Genomic DNA, 24,440 nt, shown 5'->3' with positions numbered 1-24,440 from the left:
GTATCAAACAAAATGTGCTCGCCAACTACGTATTTATCGTAAATACGATACTCTTCTTACCCTAACTATCTAGGTTAATTAGGTTTTTTAAATATTAACGACGGTCATCAATAGTAAGGGTATTCTAGTCAACTTATAAAAATTAAACTAACAGATGGTAAGACCAAACACGTTACAAGCGAGAAAACAGTACCAAAGTTTACCTATGGACCAAATCCGTAACTATTTTGACTTAAGACCATTACAACTGCATAAGTGTTTTGCAAAACATATTCGTCCTTTCCAGGGATCCTGCTTGACATAAACTGTTCATATCATACCATGTATAGGCTAACTTTGTAATATATAAAACAAAACGCAAACATATAAACTAACCAACTACATCAGCCATAAAATAAACTTTTGGAAAGAACCCGTTTCAAACTATACAAAAATTATCCGTTTTGACCCAAACCCATTCCCCAGCCCGCCAAAGTGGGACTTACTAAAACCAAATCACTATAAATCTCAAAAAAAAAAAAAAGATAATGGAATTCATTATAACAAACAATCAAACATATTCAACTTAACAAAATATAGTACAACTATAACAAACCCGGTCAACGCTGGTCAACACGTATTTATACCATCCTTGCAGTCTTTGGTCAAGTTATAAAACGTCTCAACTTGCGTCTTCGCCCTATAAAACACCTCAGTATCAACCGCAACTCGCATATACCCATCAAACTCAACCGGCTTCCCATTTAAAACAGTCGTCTCGTTATACCACTCACTCGTATTCCCCCATAACTCCTTGTAATCATCAAGCAAATGAACCTTGTAATGAGACCTTAACCTATCAAAATAATTATAGAACGGTTCGTTTGTAGCAACATAAAGATTCCTCCAGGGTTGAATAACACCTTGAAGCTTCGCCACCAAAGCATCCGGAGACGTATCTTCATCAAGGTGTGGCCACAATTTTTTATTTTGAGCCTTTTCGCCTCGAACCACATGCACAGCATCGAAATCCCAGTCCATTTGACCACTAATTTCAGAAACAATGTTCATAAGTCGTTTTGATTTATAAAGCGCGTGCCATGGTCTCTGAATGTAATTTGCAGCTTTACTTTCACATACGCGATACCAATAGTTTTCAGGCTCGGGTGTATCGAATTGCCTCCATATTATCGTACTCCTATCTTTTTTCAGTTGCATCGGCGTAACTTTGTAAGTTGGAACCTTTCTTACCGGAACTTTCTTTTTATGATTCCTTTCCCATCTTTTCCAATCTTTTAAAAACTCGTCTTCTTCAACTATCGAAGCCGATTCTTTCAAATGCTCAAAATCAAAGTAAAATCTAAAGTCTTTACCTTCTTCGTCTTTTTTACTAGAAGTGTAAGTTGACGCTAAACAAACGCTTAAATCCATAACGAACGTGCGGTTTAGATACTGTGCTTCACCGAGAGCACACAAGAAGCTCCAAATGTAATGATTCATGTTCTTACAGTAATCCCTGCCTTGTGAATAATAAAGATACTTACCGTTCCTAAACGCAAGATCCGAACCCAAAACCGGGATCGTGTCGTTGATCTCATCATCACGGTAAGATGGAGAAACCCTGACCGTCCGTTCGGTTCTAGTCGCGTTGAATCTTGATCTAGGTCGACGCGCATTCACACCCGAATGCCATCCTTTTGCGTTTGCCACTTTGTAACTACAGTCATCAGTGTACCCGATTTTAAACCGTCTGAAATCTCTGTACCTTCTCCAAGACTTCTCTCTTCTGTTCCTGAATCTCCATGACACGTCACACTCGTTTGCGCTCGACCCGTTGACCGGCAGTTGGTAATCAAGAAACACTATTGACTTAAAATGTCTCAGGTTAAACTTCTTAATAGCCATCAAAACACCTCGGTCCGAACAATTCACCAATCTCGAATCATCACAGGTAACAGAACTTAAGCTCGTATTCGTGTTCAACTCATCCGGTTTCTGAACAACCTGCGGGTCGTTTAGCGTGTCACTGGGGTCAACATCAGCAGCCTCAGAAGGGGCTGCAGCCGGGCTGAGTACGGCCATCCCGACATCCTCCCCGGTTTTCAAAACGGAGGTGTCGATTTGGAAAGTGGCGTTTTCGAGGTCGGTGAAAAGGCGAGTGAGGGCACGAGAGGACTCCCAGGGATCAGGGGGTTGGTAAGTGATGGCAATGACAGTGATGACAAGGACAGTGAATACAAATACAGAGAAACAGACATTGCTAATGAGCTTAATGAGATTTTGGCCAATTGGATCTGTGGAGGAATTGGGTTCTTTCATATTTTTACTCAATTAAACAAAACCCAACAAAATTGACGGTGATTTAAAGATTGAATTGCAAGAATTGAATTGATGTGCTTACCGGCGGGTTTGAAATGGATCTGTGGATGGTCCGATTGAATTTGATCGGATCTGGTGAAAGATAATCGCGTGGGAGGTTGAAGATTGATGCAGTGAAGACAGAGATACTACACCGACTGGTTTGAGTTGAACACAAGCTAAAGACACAACTACAGGCAACTGAATAACTGGAATTACTAACTAACCTTTAACTTAGTAGATATTCACAATTCAGACCCTATATGTTCTTTTTTCTAGAACCCGAACCATCTATTAAATCATGTCGTGTTCATGTCCCTTCGGGTTTACATGTTTGAAAACGGGTCGTGTCAAGAATTGCCGTCCACTTTTTATTTTTATTTAGCAAATCTGAATTTCATGATATATATACTTCTAAACTAATATTTTAATGTTTGTAGTTTCAGATTATTTAATAAATTGTTGCCGTATATTTAATAATGAACCTAAAACAATGTATAAAATGAAAATGCTGATTTTAAAATGTTTGGAAAATGATTTTTCACAAAACTATGAACCTTGTAGAATAGAAATTTATAAACTCAGTATACTATTTCTATTATCTGCATTATTTAGATACTATGTTTGAGATCATATGATATACAGTGTGGAGTGGACTAATAATAAATCATTGATTATCTTATATTAGTAGGATAATCACATTTGCCAAAGATCAAGATTTCTCCATGTAAGTTCATCACTTCATCCTGACAACAGCCAAATGCGAGTAAAGTATATAAGAACATGTGAATATGTATGAATGTATGTTGAGAGGAACATATGATACACTGATACATTATACAGTGATACTGAAATATAACAATTAATAAGTATGGTGTTATTGTACTTTCGAGTTTTTAAAATGACCAAACAAACAAAACACAATAGAATACACAAAATAGGTGAAAATATAGCCATACAGGCTTGGCAAACACAAGTATTAGCTCAAAGCAACCTCATTTAAAGGCGTGATTATGGTCATGAAAACGAAAGTTCTTGTAAACAAAATGCGACAACCATCTCGACCCCACAAAACACAAAACTGCAGCAACCGCAAGTGCGTTTCTTGCAGCCACCGATACCATCCCCTGTTTGGTTGCAGCCACTATAGCCACTGCAGCAACCGAAAACACCTGAAGAGCCACCTTAAGCACATTCAAACCTTTATATGCACCATTGCAACTACTACAATTCACCACATGACTCCAATACCTATAACAAACAAAATCAATAAAAAAAAACAAATTAACTTGCATATTCATAACGTCATTTCGGTTACTTCATATGCAAATAACCTGTCCATAAGTTGGTCTCTAGGCGGTGTAGGTGTTAAAGATTCATTAAACTTGTTTCCCCAATGGATTTGACCGCCTGCATATTTCTTTAACCACTTTCTGTATGCAACCACATTAGCATCTGATTTAGTTGGCACAAAACACACTTTTTGCCAATTCGATTGACCAGCTTCCATCAGTTTCTTCTCCTGAAAGTTGCAAAATATTTTTAAGAAAACTGAATGCAACGGTTTGAATCGTGATCAGCGTTTATTAAGTGTAATGATTTTACCTGACCATGAAGAAGACATAAATCTGAATCAATGATCAAATTCTGCTGAATATGTTGTATCCATCTGGGAACAACTCGGTCTATCCAAAGAGCAAAGTTTCTAGGGAAAATGAATATTAGTCTGCTGCTACCCGGGCTCACTGGGATACATATGAAGATCAAAAGCACCTTTTGAGGTGGTTTTTGTGCTAAATTCCCCTGAATCAATTCAATTAAAGGGATGATGTAGCAAGTGAGTAAATACAGTGGGGTCCGGTAAAAAATTGGTCAGTTATAGTTATAAAATAGAGGTGTGCATGAGTCATTTTTGGGCTTAAACCGAACCAAAAACCGAAAATTCGCTTTTTGGATTTTTGAAAACTATTCGGTCTCTTCGGTTTTCGGTTTTCACAGTGCGTTCGGTTCAGTTTTGCCTTTTTTTGGTATTACCAATTGGGCTTGAAAACTTGGCCTAAAATAACGAATTTGGGCCTGATTTTTTTGTTAATTAATAACTAACTCTTATTACACATTGAGGCATAAAAACGTTGGTTACACTATTTATTAATTTCCTTTTAATTACTTTACATCGGTTTTTTCGGTTTTTGGTTGATAGCAAACCGAAGATGAACCGAAAGATCAGCATTTTGAAAACAAAATACCAAACCTTTGGTTTTTTATTGGATTCGGTTATCCGGTTCAGTTATTTGTTACCTCTGTGTTATCTGGACTTTCCCCGATTGTGGTATCTCCTCGAAACAAACAAGGAGGAACAAACTTCCAAATACCATCTGGCTCGGTTGCACTGAAACCATTTATGTCTATTTTTTGTATGTTTAAATCAATAGGTGAACCACCTTCGCGATCAAGCTTAACAGTGCAAGAAACTTATGTTAGTCTTGTAATAATCAAGAACACAAGAAAACTGAAAATACAAGAATTATTTGATTGTAAAAATCTATAAATACTTATCTAGGCTGTTCTGACTTTAATATACCATAATGTGCATAAGGAACATGAGAAGGGTCCATTAAGTTTTCAATAAGCACTTCATACCTACAAGTGTCACACTCTTCATCAACAAAAGCCATGATGTTTATAATGTTCATAAGCAATATTTTAACTACATACCCGTATGGTATATCTCGGTTGAACATTTGGTAAGTAAACGAAGGATCATCAAGTTCGGGTATACAAGGCGGTTTCTTCTTTGTAACAATATCTTTGTGTTGCAGATCAGTGTTGGGCCAAAACCAAAGGATACCGTTTTGCACGGTGCTTGGATAAACAGCAACACACGCTTTCTGAAACGTGTGAACCTGAGGACCGTCTTGGGGAGCTTGAGGGATTAATCTGCAGTCACCAGAGCCGTTAAAGCACCAGCCGTGGTACACGCACTGCAACCGGCCCCATTGATCGATCCGTCCTTCAGAAAGCGGGGCCAATCTGTGTGGACACATGTCGTCAAATACCTTCCATGCATTCTCATTCTTATCCCACCACACCACAACGTCGAGTCCCATCACTTTCTTCCCGGTGGGAGCCCTCTTGTCGAGATCACACACCGGCATGATCGCGTACCACTGAGAAAACCAGTCGAATTGCTCATCTTGATTAACGGTTTCGGTTGAAACGAATGGAGAAACCGCGGTAAAGTTTTTGAATTTGGATTTTGTAAAATGGGTTGAGTTGGGTAAGGATGATTTGTAGGTTTTGTGAGGAAATGAAAGAGTGAAAATGGGTTTGGAGATGTGAGCTCTGATGAGTGACGGCGGTGTAACAGTGGAGAGAGTTCTTAGAGTTTCAATTTCCATGGTGAATAATTTGAAGTATTAGAGATTTGCATATATATATATATATATATATATATATAAAGACTCTGCATGGTAGTGAGTGTGGTTCTAGTTTGGCCACCTTTACAATCCAGTTTTATTGCTGTTGAAAGTTAAAACTAAAGTCATATTTGGCCTTTGAATATTTCAGAAATGTTACACTTGATACAGGAAGACTTATGACTTTCTACACTTACAATCAAGTTGTTAGTTGGTATTTAAAACCATTAATTTACATTATCTTCTTAAGTTGTCAACTGTCATCATCACTTGGTCTAAAATAAAGTTTTGAACAACTCAGATATTTCTTTCAAGTAATACTCTTCTCATTCATCAAAGTAAGGCTGTCTACATCTTACCCTCCTCAGACCCTACCATAGCTTTGCTATTGGTGGGATATACTGAGTACGATGATGATGATGATGATTCATCAAAGTCCACCACTTTTTTGGGAATAATTTTCAAACATTTTGATCATGTTTATATAATATTTGTTTTTACTTCATAGATCTAATTAACTCTCTTAATTGACTTGAAAGTCAAACTTTTGACATATAATTTGCTCAGATATGTCATGGTTGATATGTAACCCATTTGTTCATAGTTTTGTAATTACAAGGATAATCCCTATTTTAAGTCACCCAAATATAGACTAACTACAATAGTACCGAGTATAAGTATATTGACAAACAAAACGAGAGACACAAATACGGAGACATTAAACTCTTATACGTATATAAAAACAATATGCTTTTATTCACTTTTACCACCATTATCACAATACATAAAAGCAACTATAAGTATGAGAACAATTATCAACGAAACGCATGATTATAATCATGGTACCTAAAGGTTTTGTAAACATAATGAGCCAACCATCTTGATCCCACAAAACACAAGATTGCAGCAACTGCGAGTGTATTTCTCATAGCAACCGATATCATACCTTGTTTGGTTGCAGCCAAAATAGCCACTGATGCAACCGAAAGCACTTGAAGTGACACCTCAAGCGTATTTAGACCTTTGTATGCTGCATTGCAACTGCTGCAGTTGACAACATGGCTCCAGTACCGGTCCATGAGTTGTTCTCGCGGTGGGCATGGTGGAAGTGACAGGTCAAAGCTGTTGCCCCATTTGAGTTGACCACCTGAATACTTCTTTAACCACCTTCTAAATGCAACTATTTTAGCATCCGCTTTGGTTGGCACGAAAACTAGTTTTTGCCAGTTAGAAGGATCGGCTTCTAGAATCTTCTTCTCCTGCAAGTTTCATATAGAGAATTAAATAAATGGGTTTGGGTGGAAACACAAACACATTTCATTAAAAGGGTCGTGTTTGGGTCAACATGGCAGATACGCGGGTTGACTTGTCTAACCCGATTATCTAAAAGAAAAAAAGTGTCATAGATTGGTTATTTAAGCGTAATTATCTATACATTTGAACTTTTTTGCTATAAATTTTAAAGTATTAATATGAAATATCTAGTTATAAGACGGAATTCGCGGGTTTGTGTTTAGTCTAAACGGGTTCGGTTCAGTTTCTGGTGGAACCAGCGAACACGTTTAGTCAAGCGGGTGGGGATTGACCTGTCTAACCCATTTATTTTCATAAATTAAAATAAAAGAAACAGTTCTTCACCATAACTTAATCTGGTTGGTTATTTTAAGCCAACATTTAACAGGTAAAAGAGAAAATGAGGCATTGTAATTTTTAAGCATAATTATTTTATGAACAACCTTTTTTTTGTAAACTTTAAAGTACTAATGGGCAATAATATTGAACTTCAGGTTGGACAGGTCATCTTCGTGTAAACTCACGTAAACTCCCGACGTGTCAGGTTCCACCCATGAACACGAGTACACGACCCGTTTATTCGTTTAACAACTTTTAAATAAAACTCAAAACCCTGGTCGTTATCGTTTTACTATTACCTGAACGTGAACAAGATACAAATCTGAATCAATAATCAGATTCTGATTAATATGGTACACCCATCTGGGTACAAGCCAATCCATCCAAACCGCAAAGTTTCTTGGAGAAGCAAATATTAGTCTGCTAGTACCCGGGCTCACTGGAATACATATGAATATTAAAAGCGCCTGTCGAGGTGGTTTTCGTGCTAATTTCCCCTAAATCATTCAAATTACATGAGCTTGACGGTTTAACTGTTTAGCTACCAATAATAATCTTTAATTATACTTTTAAACCAAATGTATACCTTTTTGCTTTCATCTGATTCATTTGGATTGCCCCCAAGTGTGGCCTTACCATGAAACAAACATGGAGGAATAAAATGAACTTCAACCATCTGCTGTGTTGCAGTAAAACCGTTTTTGTCTATCTTCTGCACGTTTATTTCAAGCGGTCGGCCCCCTTCGCGGTCGCGCTTAACAGTGAAGAATAAAAACATGTGTTAGCCTGACAATTAATAATAACATAGTATGCAACTTAACGGTGTGTTGTGGGAACTTTTGTGTGTCATTGGGACATCGGGGTTCTTTGACTTTGTGTGTGCTTACCGTCTTGTTGTGTGTCTTTTCTATTTGTGCTCGTGTGACTAGCTACAACCATAGACCGTATGAGCCATGAATGGGGTGGGTTTTCTAGTTGCTAAGGAACTAGACACTAATGTGGTAGAGGTGATAAGGCATAATGATAGAATTATGGTGTTGAGGCTAGTACTAGGGGAAGAAATAGTGGCAGTGGTTTGCGCTTAAGCACCACATGTCGGACTAGGGGACCAAGAAAAGAAAGTTTTTTGGGAATGCTTAGATGCGATTGTGGGAGCCATACCGAGGGAAGAGAGATTATGTATAGGATGTGATTCTAATGGACACATTGGTAAGGATAACGATGGCTTCCAAGGCGCTCATGGGGTTTTGGTTTAGGTGATAGGAATGAGACCGGCACAGATCTTCTAGACTTTGCCCTGGCCCATGACCTTGGCATTATAAACTCGTTCTTTAAGAAGAGAGATTCACATTTGATCACTTTTAGGAGTGGGGGACGCAACACGCAGATCGACTATCTATTGATGAGGCAAGGAGATAGACGTTGGTGGAAAGACTGCAAGGTTATACCTGGGGAGACAGTCGTGGCTCAACATCGTTTGCTAGTGGCAGATATAGGCTTTAGAAATACCTTGACGGAGCGGGAGAAGAAATTTAGACCTAGGATTCGCTGGGGAAATCTGAAGGACGACAAGCTTTCACTTTTCAAAGAAAAGCTCGTATCATCGAATTCGGTCCAACTACATGGGGACTCAAGTCAGATGTGGGAAGCTTTGGCAACGAAAATTACTCAAGTGGCGAAGGAGACTCTAGAGGTCACAACAGGAAAAACTAGTGGGCATAAGGAGTCCTGGTGGTGTTCAAGAGAATATAAGAGATAAACAAGGGAGTTTTAGGGAGCTTATGAGGTGCACGAACGAAGAGGAGCGAGTCGTATTGAGGGAGATCTACAAAAAGGCTAAGAGAGAGGCGAAAAAGGCAGTGTCAGAAGCAAAGAACACGGCCTATAAACGGATATACGAACGTTTAGAAACAAGGGAGGGGGGAGCACGATATGTTTAAGATTTCCAAAGCCAAGGAGTGTAGAAGGCAAGATCTAGGAGTTGTGAAGTTTATAAAGGGTGAGGATGGGTGTGTATTGGTCAAGGAGCAAGACATCAAGTTGAGATGGCAAACCTACTTTCACAACCTTTTCAACAGCGGAAGCGCTCACCAACAACAAAATGAGAACACAACTATACAACAACAGAATAATTGCTACTGTCGACGTATCACACAGGAAGAGGTGAGGAATGCACTTAGTAAGATGGGAAGGGCTAAGGCAGTTGGCCTAAACAACATACTGATCGAGGCATGGAAGTGTTTGGGAGATGAAGGAGTTATGTGGTTAACTACTCTGTTTAATACTATTTCAAATACCGATAAGATACTAGATCAATGAAGAAGTACTGCCGTAGTCCCTATTTATAAGAGCAAAGGAGACGCCCAATATTACGGTAACTACAGACGAATCAAGCTACAAAGCCACACGATGAAGCTATGGGAAAGAGTTATCGAGGTTAGACTTAGAAGGGAAACTCAGGTCACAGTGAACCAATTTGGTTTCATGCATATGTTGTTTATTGATCTGGAAAAGGCGTATGACAGTGTTTATTGATCTGGAAAAGGAAAAGTACAGAGATAAGAAGCGTGACTTACATATGGTGTTTATTGATCTGGAAAAGGCGTGCGACAGTACTCCTTTGGGATTGCGTTGAGAGTTATAAAGATAAATAGGGATATGTATGCCAAGTCTGAAACAAGCGTAGGTGCACCTATGGGGGATACTGACGTCTTCCCCGTGGAGGTAGACCTTCATCAGGGATCAACATTGAGCCCGTTCGTTTTTGCAGTAGTCTTAGATGAGTTGTCAAAGTCGATTCAAGATACTGTTCCTTGGTGCATGCTTTTCGCAGACGATATCGTGTTGATAGCCGAGAGTAAACAAGATCTGAACATGAGGCTAGAGGAGTGGCGAGCTGCTTTAGAGAGTAAAGGTTTAAAGATTAGTCGGTCAAAGACAGAGTATCTTTATTGTGACTTTGGTGGGGTAAACGATGATGAAGATGTTCAAATCACCATTAAAGGCCAGGAGATTCCGCAGTCAACCAAGTTCAAATACTTAGGATCGTTTGTACAAAGTGACGGATGCATATATAGTAATGTAGCCCATCGTGTCCAAGCAGGATGGTGTAAATGGAGAGTTGCCACAAGGGTACAGTGCGACAAGAGGTTTCCAACAAAATTAAAGGGAAAGTTTTATAGGGTTGCGATTAGACCTGCGATGCTATACGAAACATAATGTTGGGCCATTAAGAAGACACATATGCGTAAGTTGGAGGTAGCAGAGATGAGGATGCTAAGGTGGATGTGTGGGCAGACAAGGTTAGACCGAATAAGAAACGAGGTTTTTGGGAAAAGACTAGGGGTGGCTAGTATATCAGATAAGATAAAGAAGGCAGATTGAGATGGTTTGGACATGTAAAAAGGAGACAGACAACGACTCCCGTAAGATCAATGGAAACTCTTATTATAGAGGGGAGGAGGGGTAGAGGTAGACCCAAATTGACTTGGGATGAGAGGATTAGGCGTGATTTGCTAGACTTGCACCTCTCTGAGGACATGGTTAAGGATAGGAGTTCCTGGAGAAGTAGAATTAAGGTTAATGACCCTTGGGAGGAGGGGTTATTTCTTGTTATGGCCTTTATTATTGTTGTTGTAAATTTTACCTTGGTTTTGTTTTAGTCTATCTATAATGAAATGTTGCTTGAAACTTACTAATATCATATTGTTTTAGTTTATTATTTACCGCTATTTTTATCTATTTACTTTCGAGTTGGGTCTCGCCGGATGCAACCTCTCTATCCTTAGGGATAGAGATAAGATTTGTCAGTTTGTCTACATCCCACCCTCCCTAGACCCTACTCATAGCTTAGGCTATGATTGTTGTTGTTGTTGTTGTTGATGTATAGCGTGCAACTTCATAGATAAATAAATACTTATCTTGGCTGCGGCGTCCTCATCATCCCATAATGTGCATATGGCACGTGAGCAGGGTCCATTAGATTTTCAATCAAGACTTCATACCCGTATGGTATATCTCGGTTGTACATTTGGAAGGTAAACGAAGGGTCGTCGAGTTCAGGGATGTATGGTGGTTTCTTCTTTGTGAGGATATCTTTGTATTGTGGATCCGTGCTGGGCCAAAACCAAACGATCCCGTTTTGCACAGTGCTTGGATAAACAGCAACACACGCCTTCTGGAACGTGTGAACCTGCACATATATGTCATAACAGAATTACATACGTGTATTTTCAGAATTACACACGTGTAATAACTAGAGGTGTGCATGAGACCTAAAAAACCTATCCGAAACTGAAGAAGCCACACCGAAACAAAAACCGACGGTTTGGTTTTGAGTTTCCGCAGAAACCGAATTTTAGGTTTGGTTTCGATTTTTGCATGAAACAATTACCAAACTGAACTTATAGTTTTTTTAACTTTTTTTATTTAATATTTTACAATTTGAGAAAGGGCGACCACTTCGCGATAAGAAGGTTCGTCATACAGTTTCGGCGAAGTAGAAGCAACTAAAAAACAATGAAAGGGCCCGATTTGAGCAAATTTTAAATTCAAAAAAATGTAATTTATAATAGTCTAATATATCTATATATATAGTATAACTTAAATATTCTAACCAGAATGTTAACAATCAATTAACTATTAACTAACAAAAACAATTCAGGCACAAATTCATTATTTTGGCCAACTTTTCTTTTCAAGCCCAAATGACAAAACCTAACCTAAACCAAAACTGGAAAAACTGAAACCGACCCATACACACCGCTAGTAATAACATAACTACACATGTGTAATTATAACATAATAACAGTAGTTTACTACTTACTGGTGGGCCATCAAGGGGAGCTTGAGGGATTAATTTACAGTCACCAGAGCCATTAAAGCACCATCCGTGGTACACGCACTGCAACCGGCCCCATTGATCGATCCTGCCTTCGGAAAGCGGGGCCAATCGGTGCGGACACATATCGTCGAACACCTTCCATGCATTCTCAGTCTTGTCCCACCACACCACCACATCCAGCCCCATCACTTTCTTCCCGTGTGGGGCCCTTTTGTCGAGATCGCATACCGGCATGATCGCGTACCACTGAGAAAACCAGTCGAATTGCTCATCTTCATTAATAATTTCGGTTTGATCTTCAGGTGGGGATATGGGTTCAGTTGAAACAGATGGAGAAATAGCGGTAAAGGTTTTGAATTGGGGTATATTTGGAGTGATTGAGAGAGTGGAAATGGGTTTGAAAAATAATTGGGTTCTGATGAGTGAAGGTGTTGGAGTGATAGTGGATGGAGCTCTGAAAGCTTCCATGGCGGATGGATGGATAGTGTCAACTGTCAACTGAATTTGAATTGAAATAATAAATAATATTATATATTATGAGGTGGTTATTGATAATACGATTGTGGTTATAATCGCGCCACCAGTGTCTTGGGCAATGGTCCGTATGGGCACTAGGGAAGGGATGTAAACGAGCCGATTCGTCTTGCGCTCGAGCTTGGATCGTTAGTTATTTTTTTACCTCGGGTTTGACACGGGCTCGCTTCATTTGTTATGTATTATTAACTTATTTATATACGCTTTCAATTATTTTTATATATTTTGAGAAAAACTTTAAACAAGCATAATGTCACGGACCAAATATTTGAAGATCGAGATGCTTGATTTGTGTTTAAACGTTTGGGTTTGTTGGCTCATCCTGGACTTCATCGGGCACGACCTCAGCGGGAAAGGAGGCGTACATGCCTAGTCGTGCTTGCACGGCGAACACATTGCTGGTAGCGAGCTGTTGTCGCTCACATGATGAGTTCAAGGCAAGACGAAACTAGCAGACCCTGATAATAAGCGGACTGATTGGCTGGCCTTTGGGCACCACACGGAGTCTGAGAATATAACTCAGTGACAATAAGCTCAGATCGAACTTGAATGGGTAATGTAAAATTAATAGGTGGATTTAAAACTTAAAAACACACAATGCCTCGGCTCAACAAACATAAACGAGCTTCCTATACAAGGATCGTGCTTTATAACTAAACGAATGAGACTTGAGATCGGCTCGAGTTCGAAAAGCTCTGCATCTGAGCTCGAGTGGCCCACGAGCGACTCAGCTCATATGCACACCTACTTATGCGCTTTGATTATAAACTATAGTAATATACTGTAGGTTTTATTCGTTACTAGATTCTTGGAATTTGATATCACATGAAACTATTACATTTTGAGACTTTGATTCTTTCTACTGTATAATTGTACTCCACCTCATTAATTAGATGTCGTAACATTTGAAAGCAACAATCTAGTTGTGTCTTGTTTTCACCAAAACCATGTTCTTATTCGGGTGAGCAAATAACAGACTAATCTAAAAGATGGTTTTGTTAAGCCATAATCGATAACTGATCATTTATTGCGTGTAGAAAACTCTAGCGATATAAACTTATGACTTTTTAAAAGGACTTTATGTGAAAAGGAATTATAAACTTATGACTTTTTAAAAATGAGTTTGTATAAAAGTGTTTGGATTAGCTTATGTTAATAAGTTGTTTTTTAATGAGTGTTTGGTTTAGCTTATTCATGTAAAATGATCAAAAAGGGTGTTATTTTAAAAATAAATAAGCTGTTTTTTAAAAAGTGTTTGGATTGCTTATTTATACTATTATATACTTTTTTCATCTCTAGCATATTGAACGAAAAAATACTAAAGATATAACATAAAACTGGTTTTCAAAAGTTTAATTTCTTGATTTGACCATAATAATATGACGTTCAGAATCTTAAAAAAACACCAAAATGCACAATAATAACTATAATAATGTCATATTTGTTGGCCCAGACGGATCAAACAATCTTATCAAACGAACTTATCAAACAAACACGCAATATTATGGTGACAACCCTCGACTCTTTTCATATATCAAACGAACTTCAAGAATTTATCAAACGTACATGGAGATGAGACTCCTTGACTCTCTCTTAACTTTCTCAACTCTCTCCTATAAAACTAATAATCTAGACCCTATATATAGACCTACTAAACTTGTTCTTCAAGACATATCTTTTCTAAACCTACTACAATTCAATTAGGTAAAATAAATATAACATAATAAACCTTTAACTTTATTAATATTCAAAATTAATCCTTCATTCACCCCCTTAATCTTGAATTTGTACCACCAAGGTCTTGAATCCTGCATAACAGTCTCATCCCTTCAATTTTAATCATTGGTTCATCTTTACCCTTTCTTTTCAGTTGTTTGTAACATACCTGTTTAACAAGTTTTTCACATTCATCATTCATACCATCCACATTGATCTCACATACCACTTCATTCTCCACATTCTTCTTTTTCACTTTTTTCTTCATTCTTTGTTTATCAAAACTTGCAGATGGGCTATTCATTCCTTCTTTATCAGACCCCACTAGACCTTCCATTATGTAAATTCTTCTCAACCTTTCATTCGGTTCTGACTTTTCATCAACAAATGCTCGATTGTTGACTTTCACACATACTTCTAAATCTGCAGACTTGTTAGTTGCATCATTTTTTTCATTCAATACAATATCCTTCCTCTCATCATCATCAGTAGCAGATTTCTTGCTTCCTTTCTGCTCACTTATCTTATCAATTTTCTCATCTTCAAGGTTGTTTGATTCATAAAAACATACCTGAAGATTCTCCATCTTTTATTTTTCTTCTTCTGAAGAAATTCTTTCTTTTTCTTCATTCAACCTTTCTTTTCCTTCACTTCTCAAAATAGCTTGCAAAGCTTCTTCATTCTTTGTAGCTTCCTGAGCTTCATCATTACGTGTTTGTTCTTCTTGAACAATAGCATCCAATCTTTCCTTCTCAACGATTGCATCTAGTCTTTCTTTCTCAGCGGATTCTTGAGCTATTTTTTCATCTTCCTCCTTTCGTACATAATCAATTCCGAGAAATCGAATCTTCAAAACACGCCATGCTTCCTTAGCATTCATGAGCATGCCAACTTGTACTAAGATGTCTTCCGTAGGGTTTGACATATGAACCCCAACGCTGTGTACATTTCCTTTCATTTACAACTACACCGACTGTAGGTTCAATAACATCCCAAAAGCCATACTCTTTCAAAAATATCTCCATCTTGATCGACCATACTTTGTAGTTCGATTTTGTTAATACTGGAAGTCCTCCACTTAGCATCGTGTCTTTCCTTTCTTTACTTTATTTTCACCTTTGTTGATTCTAGCCACACAACTTAGACGTATTTGTATACTAACTTGTTTCAAATACAAATTGGATTGGGGCTCTAAAACTTTATTTTCAATTTAATTGTGAATTCAAATTTCACCGGCCCACTATCGTTGGAATATCCACCTACCTTTTAATTCTTTAAATTAAATTTATTAGTTTTGAATATATTACTCAAAACATAATTTATCTCCAAATTCAAATACCAACTTACTCGACCCAATCAATGTTAATCCACTTACGAATAATTAATTTACCTCGTCACAAAGAACACACTCGGTGGCTTCTGCTACTTCTTTTAATGATAAAGTCTACGATATTAACTTTTCAAACTTGGGGAAAAGAAAACCTCCTTACACTTTCTTTATCTTTTCTTGATGGCACACAAACAATAAAATGGTGGGGATCTTAACTACCACGCTCCGATCAAACAACGAGCCTAAGCTCTGATACCAATTGTTGGCCCAGACGGATCAAACAATCTTATCAAACGAACTTATCAAACAAACAAACAAACACGCGATATTGGGGTGACAACCCTCGACTCTTTTCATATAATCAAACGAACTTAACAAAAGAACTTTACGAACTTATCAAACGTACATGGAGATGAGACTCCTTGACTCTCTCTTAACTCTCTCAACTCTCTCCTATAAAACTAATAATCTAGACCCTATATATAGACCTACTAAACTTGTTCTTCAAGACATACATTTTCTAAACCTACTACAATTTAATTAGGTAAAATAAATATAACATAATAACCCTTAACTTTATTAATATTCAAGATTAATCCTTCAATATTATAATATGAAGTGGGATGCAGGTGGTTGTTGAACAGAGAAGTAAAGAGAGAATTAAAGAGATGTAGAGATGCATGTGGTAGATAGAAAAGTTAAGATGCAGGTGGTTGTTGTGATTTGTGAAGGGTTTAATGGGAATATTATACCCTTTAAGTTAATAAGTTAGAGAATCATAACTTTTCAAAACCCTCTTATTTTGCATTGACCATAAGTTCTTATAGTTTGTCAAACACCTTGTACACATTATTAACTTTATAAAAAGTTTATAAGTTATAAATTGGTGGAAATAAGGAATCCCAAACACCCCCAAAATAAGTAATGACAAACAATATACTATAGGTACTATTAGTTATCTATTATCCTATACTAAGTTTTCTATTGTAAGAATAGAGATTTAGCGAATATAAAATATTTTACTGACCAGAAGTTCAAGCACGCAAAAGGTTGGATGATCCAAACTAAATACTGATGACCGTATCACCTGAACACTTACAAAATTGGCTTAAAGAAACTATGAACTTGTGGTTCAGGTAAACATATACGGAATTCAGTTGTTCTCATGCAAATATTGAAGAAAAAAAGACTTGGTAATTGTAAACTAACCAGATGGAAGACTTTTATGTTTGTGAGGTACAACTATTGTTTGATATATTAGACAAAATCTAGATTTCGCAATGGAACGACACACACTATGTTGAGTATGTTCCTACTTTTAAATATACACATTTGTTAATCATTGTACTTAACCCTTAATACCATTGTTTTTTTGGTTCTTGTTACCATCTAATTAGCCAAAGACAATTTAATCTTTAAGAAAATTTGCCGGACAAGCCACATCCCAAGAAAATTTTTGTTTTGATTACACAGGCTCATAGCCTCCAAATCAGTTTGGCCTCCCTATCTCATATAGCATTATGAAGATTTTTTATTTTTTTTTTTCAAATGTTTTGTGATTACAATGTATATCTTTTAATCCTAAAATGTAATACCAGAAGTTTGGTTAAAATGGTGATCTAACCTGTAAAAAAAATCTTCAAACAATTTTGAAACCTGAAACATGGTTAGACACTTACACTACTGAAACAAAATCCTATGAGATAGGGGGGCAAACATAATCTTGATACAAATTTCATTACACTTTTTTTATCGAGTCTCACTTTTCGTATCAACATTTATACAAATTATTATCTTTAATGATCTTTATCAAATATGTAGGTCTCAGGACCTCTTAATATCAATGTACTGTGTCAAACAATTCTCACTTAAAAGCATGATTATAATCATGATAATGAAAGTTTTTGTAAACAAAATGTGACAACCATTTTGACCCCACAAAGCACAAAACTGCAGCAACCGCGAGTGCATTTCTTGCAGCCACCGGTATCATCCCCTGTCTGGTTGCAGCCACCATAGCCACTGCAGCAACCGAAAAAACCTGCAAAGCCACCTTAAGTGCATTCAAACCTTTATATGCACCATTGCAACTACTACACTTCACCACATGGCTCCAATACCTAAGATCAACAAAAAAGTAAATTAGTCTCGATATTTATAACCTCAATTTAGTTCAAGTTTATGCAAAAAACCAAGGGTGTGAAATTCTGACATGACATGTTAGGTAAATGGGTCGTGTTTGTGTCAACCTGACGTGTTCACGGTTTGACAACATCAGTAATTTATACCAAAATCTAAAACTTAAACATAAACTAACAACAGATTTTTAAAATTAAAATATAATTGTCTTTAAACACGTGTGCATTTTTTGTTGCAAAATTGTAATCTTGAAGCATCAATACACGAAAAACATGAATAAAATTAAAAAAATCCGGGTTAAACAGGTCGTATTCGTGTCAAACACGACTATCCGTTTCGTGTTTGGGTCATATGTTTCACACCATTTTCAGGTTCGTGTCAGGTTGTGCCCACCAAACCGCAAACACGAATCGTTTAGCAGCCCTACAAATAACCTGTCCATAAGTTGTTCACGAGGCGGGGTAGGTGGTAAATATCCATTAAACTTGTCTCCCCAGTCAATTCGACCGCCTGAATATTTCTTCAACCACCTTCTAAACGCAACCACTTTCGCATCTGATTTAGTTGGCACAAAACAAACCTTTTGCCAGTTAGTAAAACCGGCTTCCATCAGTTTCTTCTCCTACAAGTTTCATAATCTTTCAAGAACTGACTGAAACACATTTGCATAATCTGTTACGTGTACCTCAAGTTACCTCAACATGAAGAAGATACAAATCTGAATCAAGAACCAAATTCTGGTTAATATGGAACATCCATCTGGGAACAATCCGATCAATCGAAACGGCAAAGTTTCTTCCAGAAATAAAGATCAATCTGCTGTTACCCGGGCCCACGGGTATACAGATAAAGATAAGTAACAATGTTCTAGGTTGTTTTGGTGCTGATTTCCCCTGAGTTAATTCAAATACAAAAATTAAAGTATTAATATAGTTCTAAAGTTGAATGCATAGTTGTGTTTATAATTTTAATTTTATATACCGCTGGAAGTCGAGTAATTGAGATATGCAGACAAGGTGCAATAAATTTTGATTCACCAAATGACTGGTTTGAAGTGAAACCATTTTTGTGTATCTGATCTATGCTTATATCTATAGACGCACCCCCTTCCCGATCAAGCTTAACATTGCAGGAAAGTTATGTAACTATGTTTTCATCAAGAATACTATAAACTCGAAAACATAAGACTTATATGATTGCATAAATAATTAAACACTTATCTAGGCTGCGGTGTCCTAAGTAATCCATAATGTGCATATGGAACATGAGCAGGATCCATTAAGTTTTCAGTTAATACTTCATACCTGAAAGTGTCACACTTTTGATTCTTAAGTCTTAACAACAATATTAATAATAAATTTGTTAACTTTCACATGTGAAATGCGCATACCCGTATGGTATCTCTCAGTTAAACATTTGAAAAGTAAACAATATTAATAATAAATTCTCAGTCTTGTCCCACCACACCCCCACATCCAGACCCATCACTTTCTTCGCGTGTGGGGCCCGTTTGTCGAGATCGCAGACCGGCATGAGCGCGTACCACTGCGAAAACCAATCGAATTGCTCATCGTCTTGATCAAGGGTTTCAGGTTCTTGTTGGGTTGAAATTGATGGAGAAATGGCGGTAATTAAGGATTTGAAAATGGGTTTGATGAATTGGGGAAAGGTGGAGGTGGGTTTGGTTGGAATGGAGAGAGTGGAAATGGGTTTGAATAATTGGGTTGTGAAGAGTGAATGTGGAGTGACAAGGGTTGGAGCTCTCAGAGCTTCCATGGCGGATGGATGGTGTGAGTGTGAGTGTGAGTGTGAAGTGAGGAGTTATGATTATTGAATATTGAATAGATAATGAGATTGTGGTTATAGTTACGCCACTCGTACATTCCGTGCACCCAGCTTTGATAGTAATAAATAAAGTGGTTGACATGTTTTTGACCACCACTTACATTAATCGTGTCCACATAAACCTTGTAACTAAATTATTATTATTAGAGTTAATGGTTTGCTACTTTTATCACTTTAGTCCAAAGTTTTGAAATTTTTTTAATTTAGTCTTCATAGTTTTAAATATTAGCCAATTACGTCTCATTCGTCTAACGGCATCCTGCTATGCCGTTAGTTTAAGGGTATTTTTGCCTTTCTCATATTTATTTTGAGTTAATGGTCATTTTAGTCCCTGTGGTTTGATACTTTTGTCACTTCAGTCCAAAGTTTGAAAATTTGTCAATTTAATGTTCGGTTTAATTTAGTTTATTTTTTATTATTTTTTTTTATTTTTTTTTTGTCTATAACCCTGAAGAGTATAATCCAAGCCCAAAACCATCGAGAAACCTCCAATACAGGTATGCATTTACTCGGTCGACAACAGTATTCGTACTCCCCTCGTATTTAGTTTCTAGACATTTTCTAAACTCTCCCCTATGGTGGAATTTAATGGTAAAGTGGTTAAGATAATTCACTGAAATCAAGTTGTACAGAAAAAACTACAAATCGTTTCTTTGATTAATGTATAATAGTTGGTTTTGACCCAGATTTTTATTACGATATGTTAATTTCTAAGCCATAACTATTATGCATTCATCAAAGAAATGATTTTTAGTTTTTTCTGTACAATTCGGTTTTAGAGAATTGCTTTGACCACTTTACCATTGAATTCCACCATGGGGGAGAGTTTATGAACCGTCTAGAAACTTGATACGAGGGGAGGGGCATGATTACTGTCGTCGACAGAGTAAATGCAGACCTTTTTTAGTTGATGCTCGATTGTTTTGGGCTTGGATTATGCTATTCAGGGTTAATAAAGAAAAAAAAATAAAAAAAAATTAAATTGAACATTAAATTAACAAATTTTCAAACTTTGGATTAAAGTGGCAAAAGTATCAAATCACAGGGCGAAAATGACCATTAACTCAAAATAAATAGAAAAAAGACAAAAATACCCTTAAATTAACGGCATAGCTGGATGCCGTTAGACGGATGAGACGTAACTGGCTAAGATTTAAAACTATGAGGACTGAATTGACAAAATTTCAAACTTTGGACTGAAGTGGCCATCAACTCTTATTATTATGATTACGATTATTATTGGGTTCTGCTAGGGACACCCAAAAAAATTAAAAACACTCATTCAATTCACGACTGATTGTCCAATCCATCATGGATTTAATGTTTTTGTCTTATATTGTTTGTAGGCTATCCGTCACGGATTGGGCAATCCGTCGATGACCTCGTACACGTCAACCTCGTACTATTAAATCAGTCAAACCTCGTACCCTATCCGCCACTGATAGGGCGATCCGCCCCTGATTGTTTCAATAATTGAATTTTAACGCTCCCGTCTCCCTTTCCTCTCTATATATTATGCATGTCTTCACAAGGAAAATTAAAAACAAGTATTTTACAAAATATTTATTAAAATATACAAAGAAAATGTCGTTCTGTGATATTTTGTTTGGTGACGGGAACAACGAGCAGTTGGGCTGCGCATGTAACGATCAGCCGGAGCAGTCGGGCTTGCCAAATTTGAATGAACTTCAAGACTTGAACCATGAGTCGGGCTATGCATATATCGAGCAATATGACTTACCAAATCCTGACCAGGTTTGTTGGTATATTTATATAGTACAATAGCGCGCTAATTATTTTTTGAATATGAAACGTTGCCATTATATTTTTTCAGGGGTATATCATAACGATAGTCACCCTTCCTGGCCGAAGGAAAATAGGATATCGTCGAATACATACGATGTCAGACCGGAACAACAACCTTATGGTCAGTCTTCGTACCAGTTACCTTTAGAAGAGCAATCGTACGAATAACGTCGTGGATGGCATTCAAGAGGCTCACGGGAAGGAGGCGATGATGATGATGATGATGATGATGATGATTATGATGATCGTTACATACACAAAACGACAATTTCCTATGTAACTGATAATGTATGACCCAATATGTTTTTTTTAACTTATTATTATTCTTTTTGAACACGTTACTAAATATTACTTTATTTACGTTGCTTAATATCAGTATTTTAATTCTCGTGATGAGTTGGTGAATTGGGTTAAGAAGACAGAACGAGAGCATGATTGTGTTATCGCTGTCCAACGATCAAGGAGCAAAAGTGTTGACCTTGTATGCAATCGAGGAGGGGAACCAAAACTCAAGGCTAAGGTGAGGCATACCGGGAGTATTAAAAGGGGTTGCCCATTTATACTCGTTAGGGAGGCATAACGCGGAAGGTGATTGTTGGAAGCTAGAGTTTGTCAAATAATGTTATATTATATGGTACGTTATATTATATGGTACTAATGAAAAGGAAACATAATGTTATATTATATGGGCACATGTATGGAATCCAATCAAATAGTTCTACATGTTTACGAGTTTTAGACTAGTCTTAAAACATACAAATTTTTTTAAATTTTGTTATCATGAACCATTCACTCATTGTAAAGTATTAGGAAGGTTGTGTATAGTGATACTAAAAATTATATAAATTGATGGCATTGTGTAGCCGTACCTTAAGTTTTACGTATTGCAAAATTTGGAAACAAAATAAATGTCAAATGTTGGCATTTAACAAAATTCACGGGTATTTGAAGGTCTAGAGCTCGAACCTTATTATTTTTGTTTACAGATTATTTTGTAACTTCACCCTATTTATTAGCCAATTCCCTTTGTCTAGCTTGATCCAACAACCCTTCCCATATCTTCACGTTCACATCACTTATAACAGAGTACAAATATGAGCTAAGGGTGTTCATACTTCATTATACTCTTGAAACCAATTATACCAAGACCGATTAATATCCAACCAATAAAACAAATCGATGAACACTGTTGATACGAGCAATTCCTCCCCCCTTAACCAATTTGTTTATAAGTTAAGGCCTAACCCACTAAACCGGGTTACCAGTTCAACCTCTCTGGACTGACGTTGTTTGTGAGTCCCGATCCAACCGATATGACCTTAAAATCGTTGCTTTTTTTTTGTTAACGTCCTTGCTTTTAGTTAAATAATAACTAACTAGTTTTTTTACCCTGTGTGTTGCGTCGCGCCGGGTATCACGCACTGGGTCTGTTTTGTTTTCTGTAACATTCTAAATTTGCGGTTGTCTTAGCATTTTACATCATATAATTTCCAACGTAGATTTTATTTACTAAAAAGGAGGTAAGGAGATGCTTTCTGATATCCCAACAACTAAATTGTTGTTCAAAATGATGTTTGTGCGGGCTCTATTTTGTTGCCTGCTTCTGTCTGGTTGGCAAAAGATTGTGTTAGACAAAATTTCAGCGGGGTGTCGGCTCAACATTCGTAGTTGGATTATATCCCTAGTAACTCAGGTATTTTATCTGACATGCAATATCTATGTTCATTTAGGTAACATTTTTGTAAACATAACTAATTGCATGTTCAAAGTTCAAAATGAGAACAAATGTACCTCATCGTACTAAAAAGACCACAAGCGTGATCTGTTATGCCCAGCAATTCAACAAAGATACTTCTTACAATTTTAATACCCAAAAGAAAATTCCTAAATAGACAATAATGTAAACTTCGATTATAAGAAACTCGAGAAATAATCATTTACCTTCTTGCATAGTATTGTTATTGTAGTGTCATTGCGTGTAAGTTGATTGTACATGTTTACCTTGACTTGCCCAAAAAATATCACTTATGCGTGATATGAGCACGGTCTAGCCTCCAGTTGAGGAGGCGAATTATCTTCTACAAATTGTGATTGTTGTGTATGTTAGTTTCGCTTTAATAAAATTGAGTTTTGTAAGTATGTGTACCTCTGGTGTGGCGTCAGGATGTGCCCTTTTTTGGATTCTTTTACAAGTGTTGGTGGAAGTAGTTGTTTGGTGGGTTGTTCAATGCTGAGCGGGGTTGTTGGTGCTTTAGATATGCAGGTAATGATTGCGGTGTTTGGACGTTTGTAGATGAAACTTTTTGTGTAGGCCTCTTGTTTTCTGAAACTATTTTGGGCAAATAAACCTCAAATGCATCTACAATCATCTAATCTAACTATACTAAAATAATGAGGATGATGCGGCAATCCCACATTCATTCTTAGCCTAATCTATCTTCTCATTCATCCCACCTATCCATGGGTTATAGAGCAAACCATATTGGTAAATGGGTTATAATTTCGTTTCTAATTCTATATCATCTCATTCATTCTAACTATCCATTGAGTCAAAATTATTTTGATAAATGAGTTATAATTTCAATTCTAATTCTCTAGCATCTCATCTTATTTATCCTACTTATTTATGGGTCATGAGACAAACCAATTTTGAGAAATGGGTTATAATTTATCTTCTAATTCTCTAATCTTTCATCTCATTTATCATAGTTATCCACGAGTAATTGGTCAAAACAGTTTTTCCAAATGCTGTATATAAAAAAAATCGAATCTGAAAATTTGAGATTCCAGACTTCTTATCGTCTGTACTATATATTTTATCTTCTTTTTACTTATAGTAAAT

General features: G+C 36.9%; 3 protein-coding genes and 1 pseudogene across 4 annotated transcripts; all 4 read right to left on the bottom strand.

Annotated features, from left to right (window-relative positions):
- Positions 1-481: 481 nt before the first annotated feature.
- Positions 482-2,427, bottom strand: LOC143532872 (uncharacterized). The gene has a single exon (XM_077027795.1). It carries the CDS (start codon positions 2,296-2,298, stop codon positions 610-612), a length of 1,689 nt encoding a protein of 562 aa, XP_076883910.1. The 5' UTR covers positions 2,299-2,427; the 3' UTR covers positions 482-609.
- An 861-nt stretch (positions 2,428-3,288) lies between these two features.
- On the bottom strand, positions 3,289-6,012 carry LOC143532852 (protochlorophyllide-dependent translocon component 52, chloroplastic-like). The gene is made up of 6 exons (XM_077027779.1): positions 5,053-6,012; positions 4,894-4,977; positions 4,636-4,798; positions 3,943-4,140; positions 3,672-3,859; positions 3,289-3,588 (listed from the first exon to the last, which is right to left on the bottom strand). The coding sequence occupies exons 1-6, from the start codon at positions 5,733-5,735 to the stop codon at positions 3,333-3,335; spliced, it is 1,572 nt and encodes a 523-aa protein (XP_076883894.1). The 5' UTR covers positions 5,736-6,012; the 3' UTR covers positions 3,289-3,332.
- Positions 6,013-6,486: 474 nt separating this feature from the next.
- On the bottom strand, positions 6,487-12,737 carry LOC143532844 (protochlorophyllide-dependent translocon component 52, chloroplastic-like). Its single transcript, XM_077027772.1, has 5 exons — positions 12,211-12,737; positions 11,306-11,577; positions 7,972-8,146; positions 7,685-7,882; positions 6,487-7,012 (listed from the first exon to the last, which is right to left on the bottom strand). The coding sequence occupies exons 1-5, from the start codon at positions 12,694-12,696 to the stop codon at positions 6,569-6,571; spliced, it is 1,575 nt and encodes a 524-aa protein (XP_076883887.1). The 5' UTR covers positions 12,697-12,737; the 3' UTR covers positions 6,487-6,568.
- A 4,821-nt stretch (positions 12,738-17,558) lies between these two features.
- Positions 17,559-19,778, bottom strand: LOC143532861 (protochlorophyllide-dependent translocon component 52, chloroplastic-like; annotated as a pseudogene). Its single transcript, XR_013135255.1, has 6 exons — positions 19,338-19,778; positions 19,168-19,251; positions 18,929-19,073; positions 18,643-18,840; positions 18,382-18,569; positions 17,559-17,928 (listed from the first exon to the last, which is right to left on the bottom strand). The product of XR_013135255.1 is annotated as a protochlorophyllide-dependent translocon component 52, chloroplastic-like (transcript).
- Positions 19,779-24,440: the final 4,662 nt, after the last annotated feature.

This window comes from Bidens hawaiensis, unplaced genomic scaffold (assembly GCF_021521415.1).
Source record: "Bidens hawaiensis isolate Kalapana, Puna unplaced genomic scaffold, B.hawaiensis_p1.1 tig00000702_1, whole genome shotgun sequence".
Taxonomy (NCBI): domain Eukaryota; kingdom Viridiplantae; phylum Streptophyta; class Magnoliopsida; order Asterales; family Asteraceae; genus Bidens; species Bidens hawaiensis.
The sequence above is the reverse complement of the archived record's forward strand: the minus strand, read 5'-3'. Positions and strand labels throughout refer to the sequence as shown.

Coding starts and splice junctions, on each gene's coding strand:
- LOC143532872 (XM_077027795.1), bottom strand. CDS start 2,298: ATGAAAGAACCCAATTCCTCCACAGATCCAATTGGCCAAAATCTCATT.
- LOC143532852 (XM_077027779.1), bottom strand. CDS start 5,735: ATGGAAATTGAAACTCTAAGAACTCTCTCCACTGTTACACCGCCGTCA. Junction 4,978..5,052: donor AACCGAGATATACCATACGG/GTATGTAGTTAA, acceptor TGACACTTGTAG/GTATGAAGTGCTTATTGAAA. Junction 3,589..3,671: donor AGAGACCAACTTATGGACAG/GTTATTTGCATA, acceptor TGTTTGTTATAG/GTATTGGAGTCATGTGGTGA.
- LOC143532844 (XM_077027772.1), bottom strand. CDS start 12,696: ATGGAAGCTTTCAGAGCTCCATCCACTATCACTCCAACACCTTCACTC. Junction 7,883..7,971: donor AATCAGATGAAAGCAAAAAG/GTATACATTTGG, acceptor TGAATGATTTAG/GGGAAATTAGCACGAAAACC. Junction 7,013..7,684: donor TGTATCTTGTTCACGTTCAG/GTAATAGTAAAA, acceptor TGAAACTTGCAG/GAGAAGAAGATTCTAGAAGC.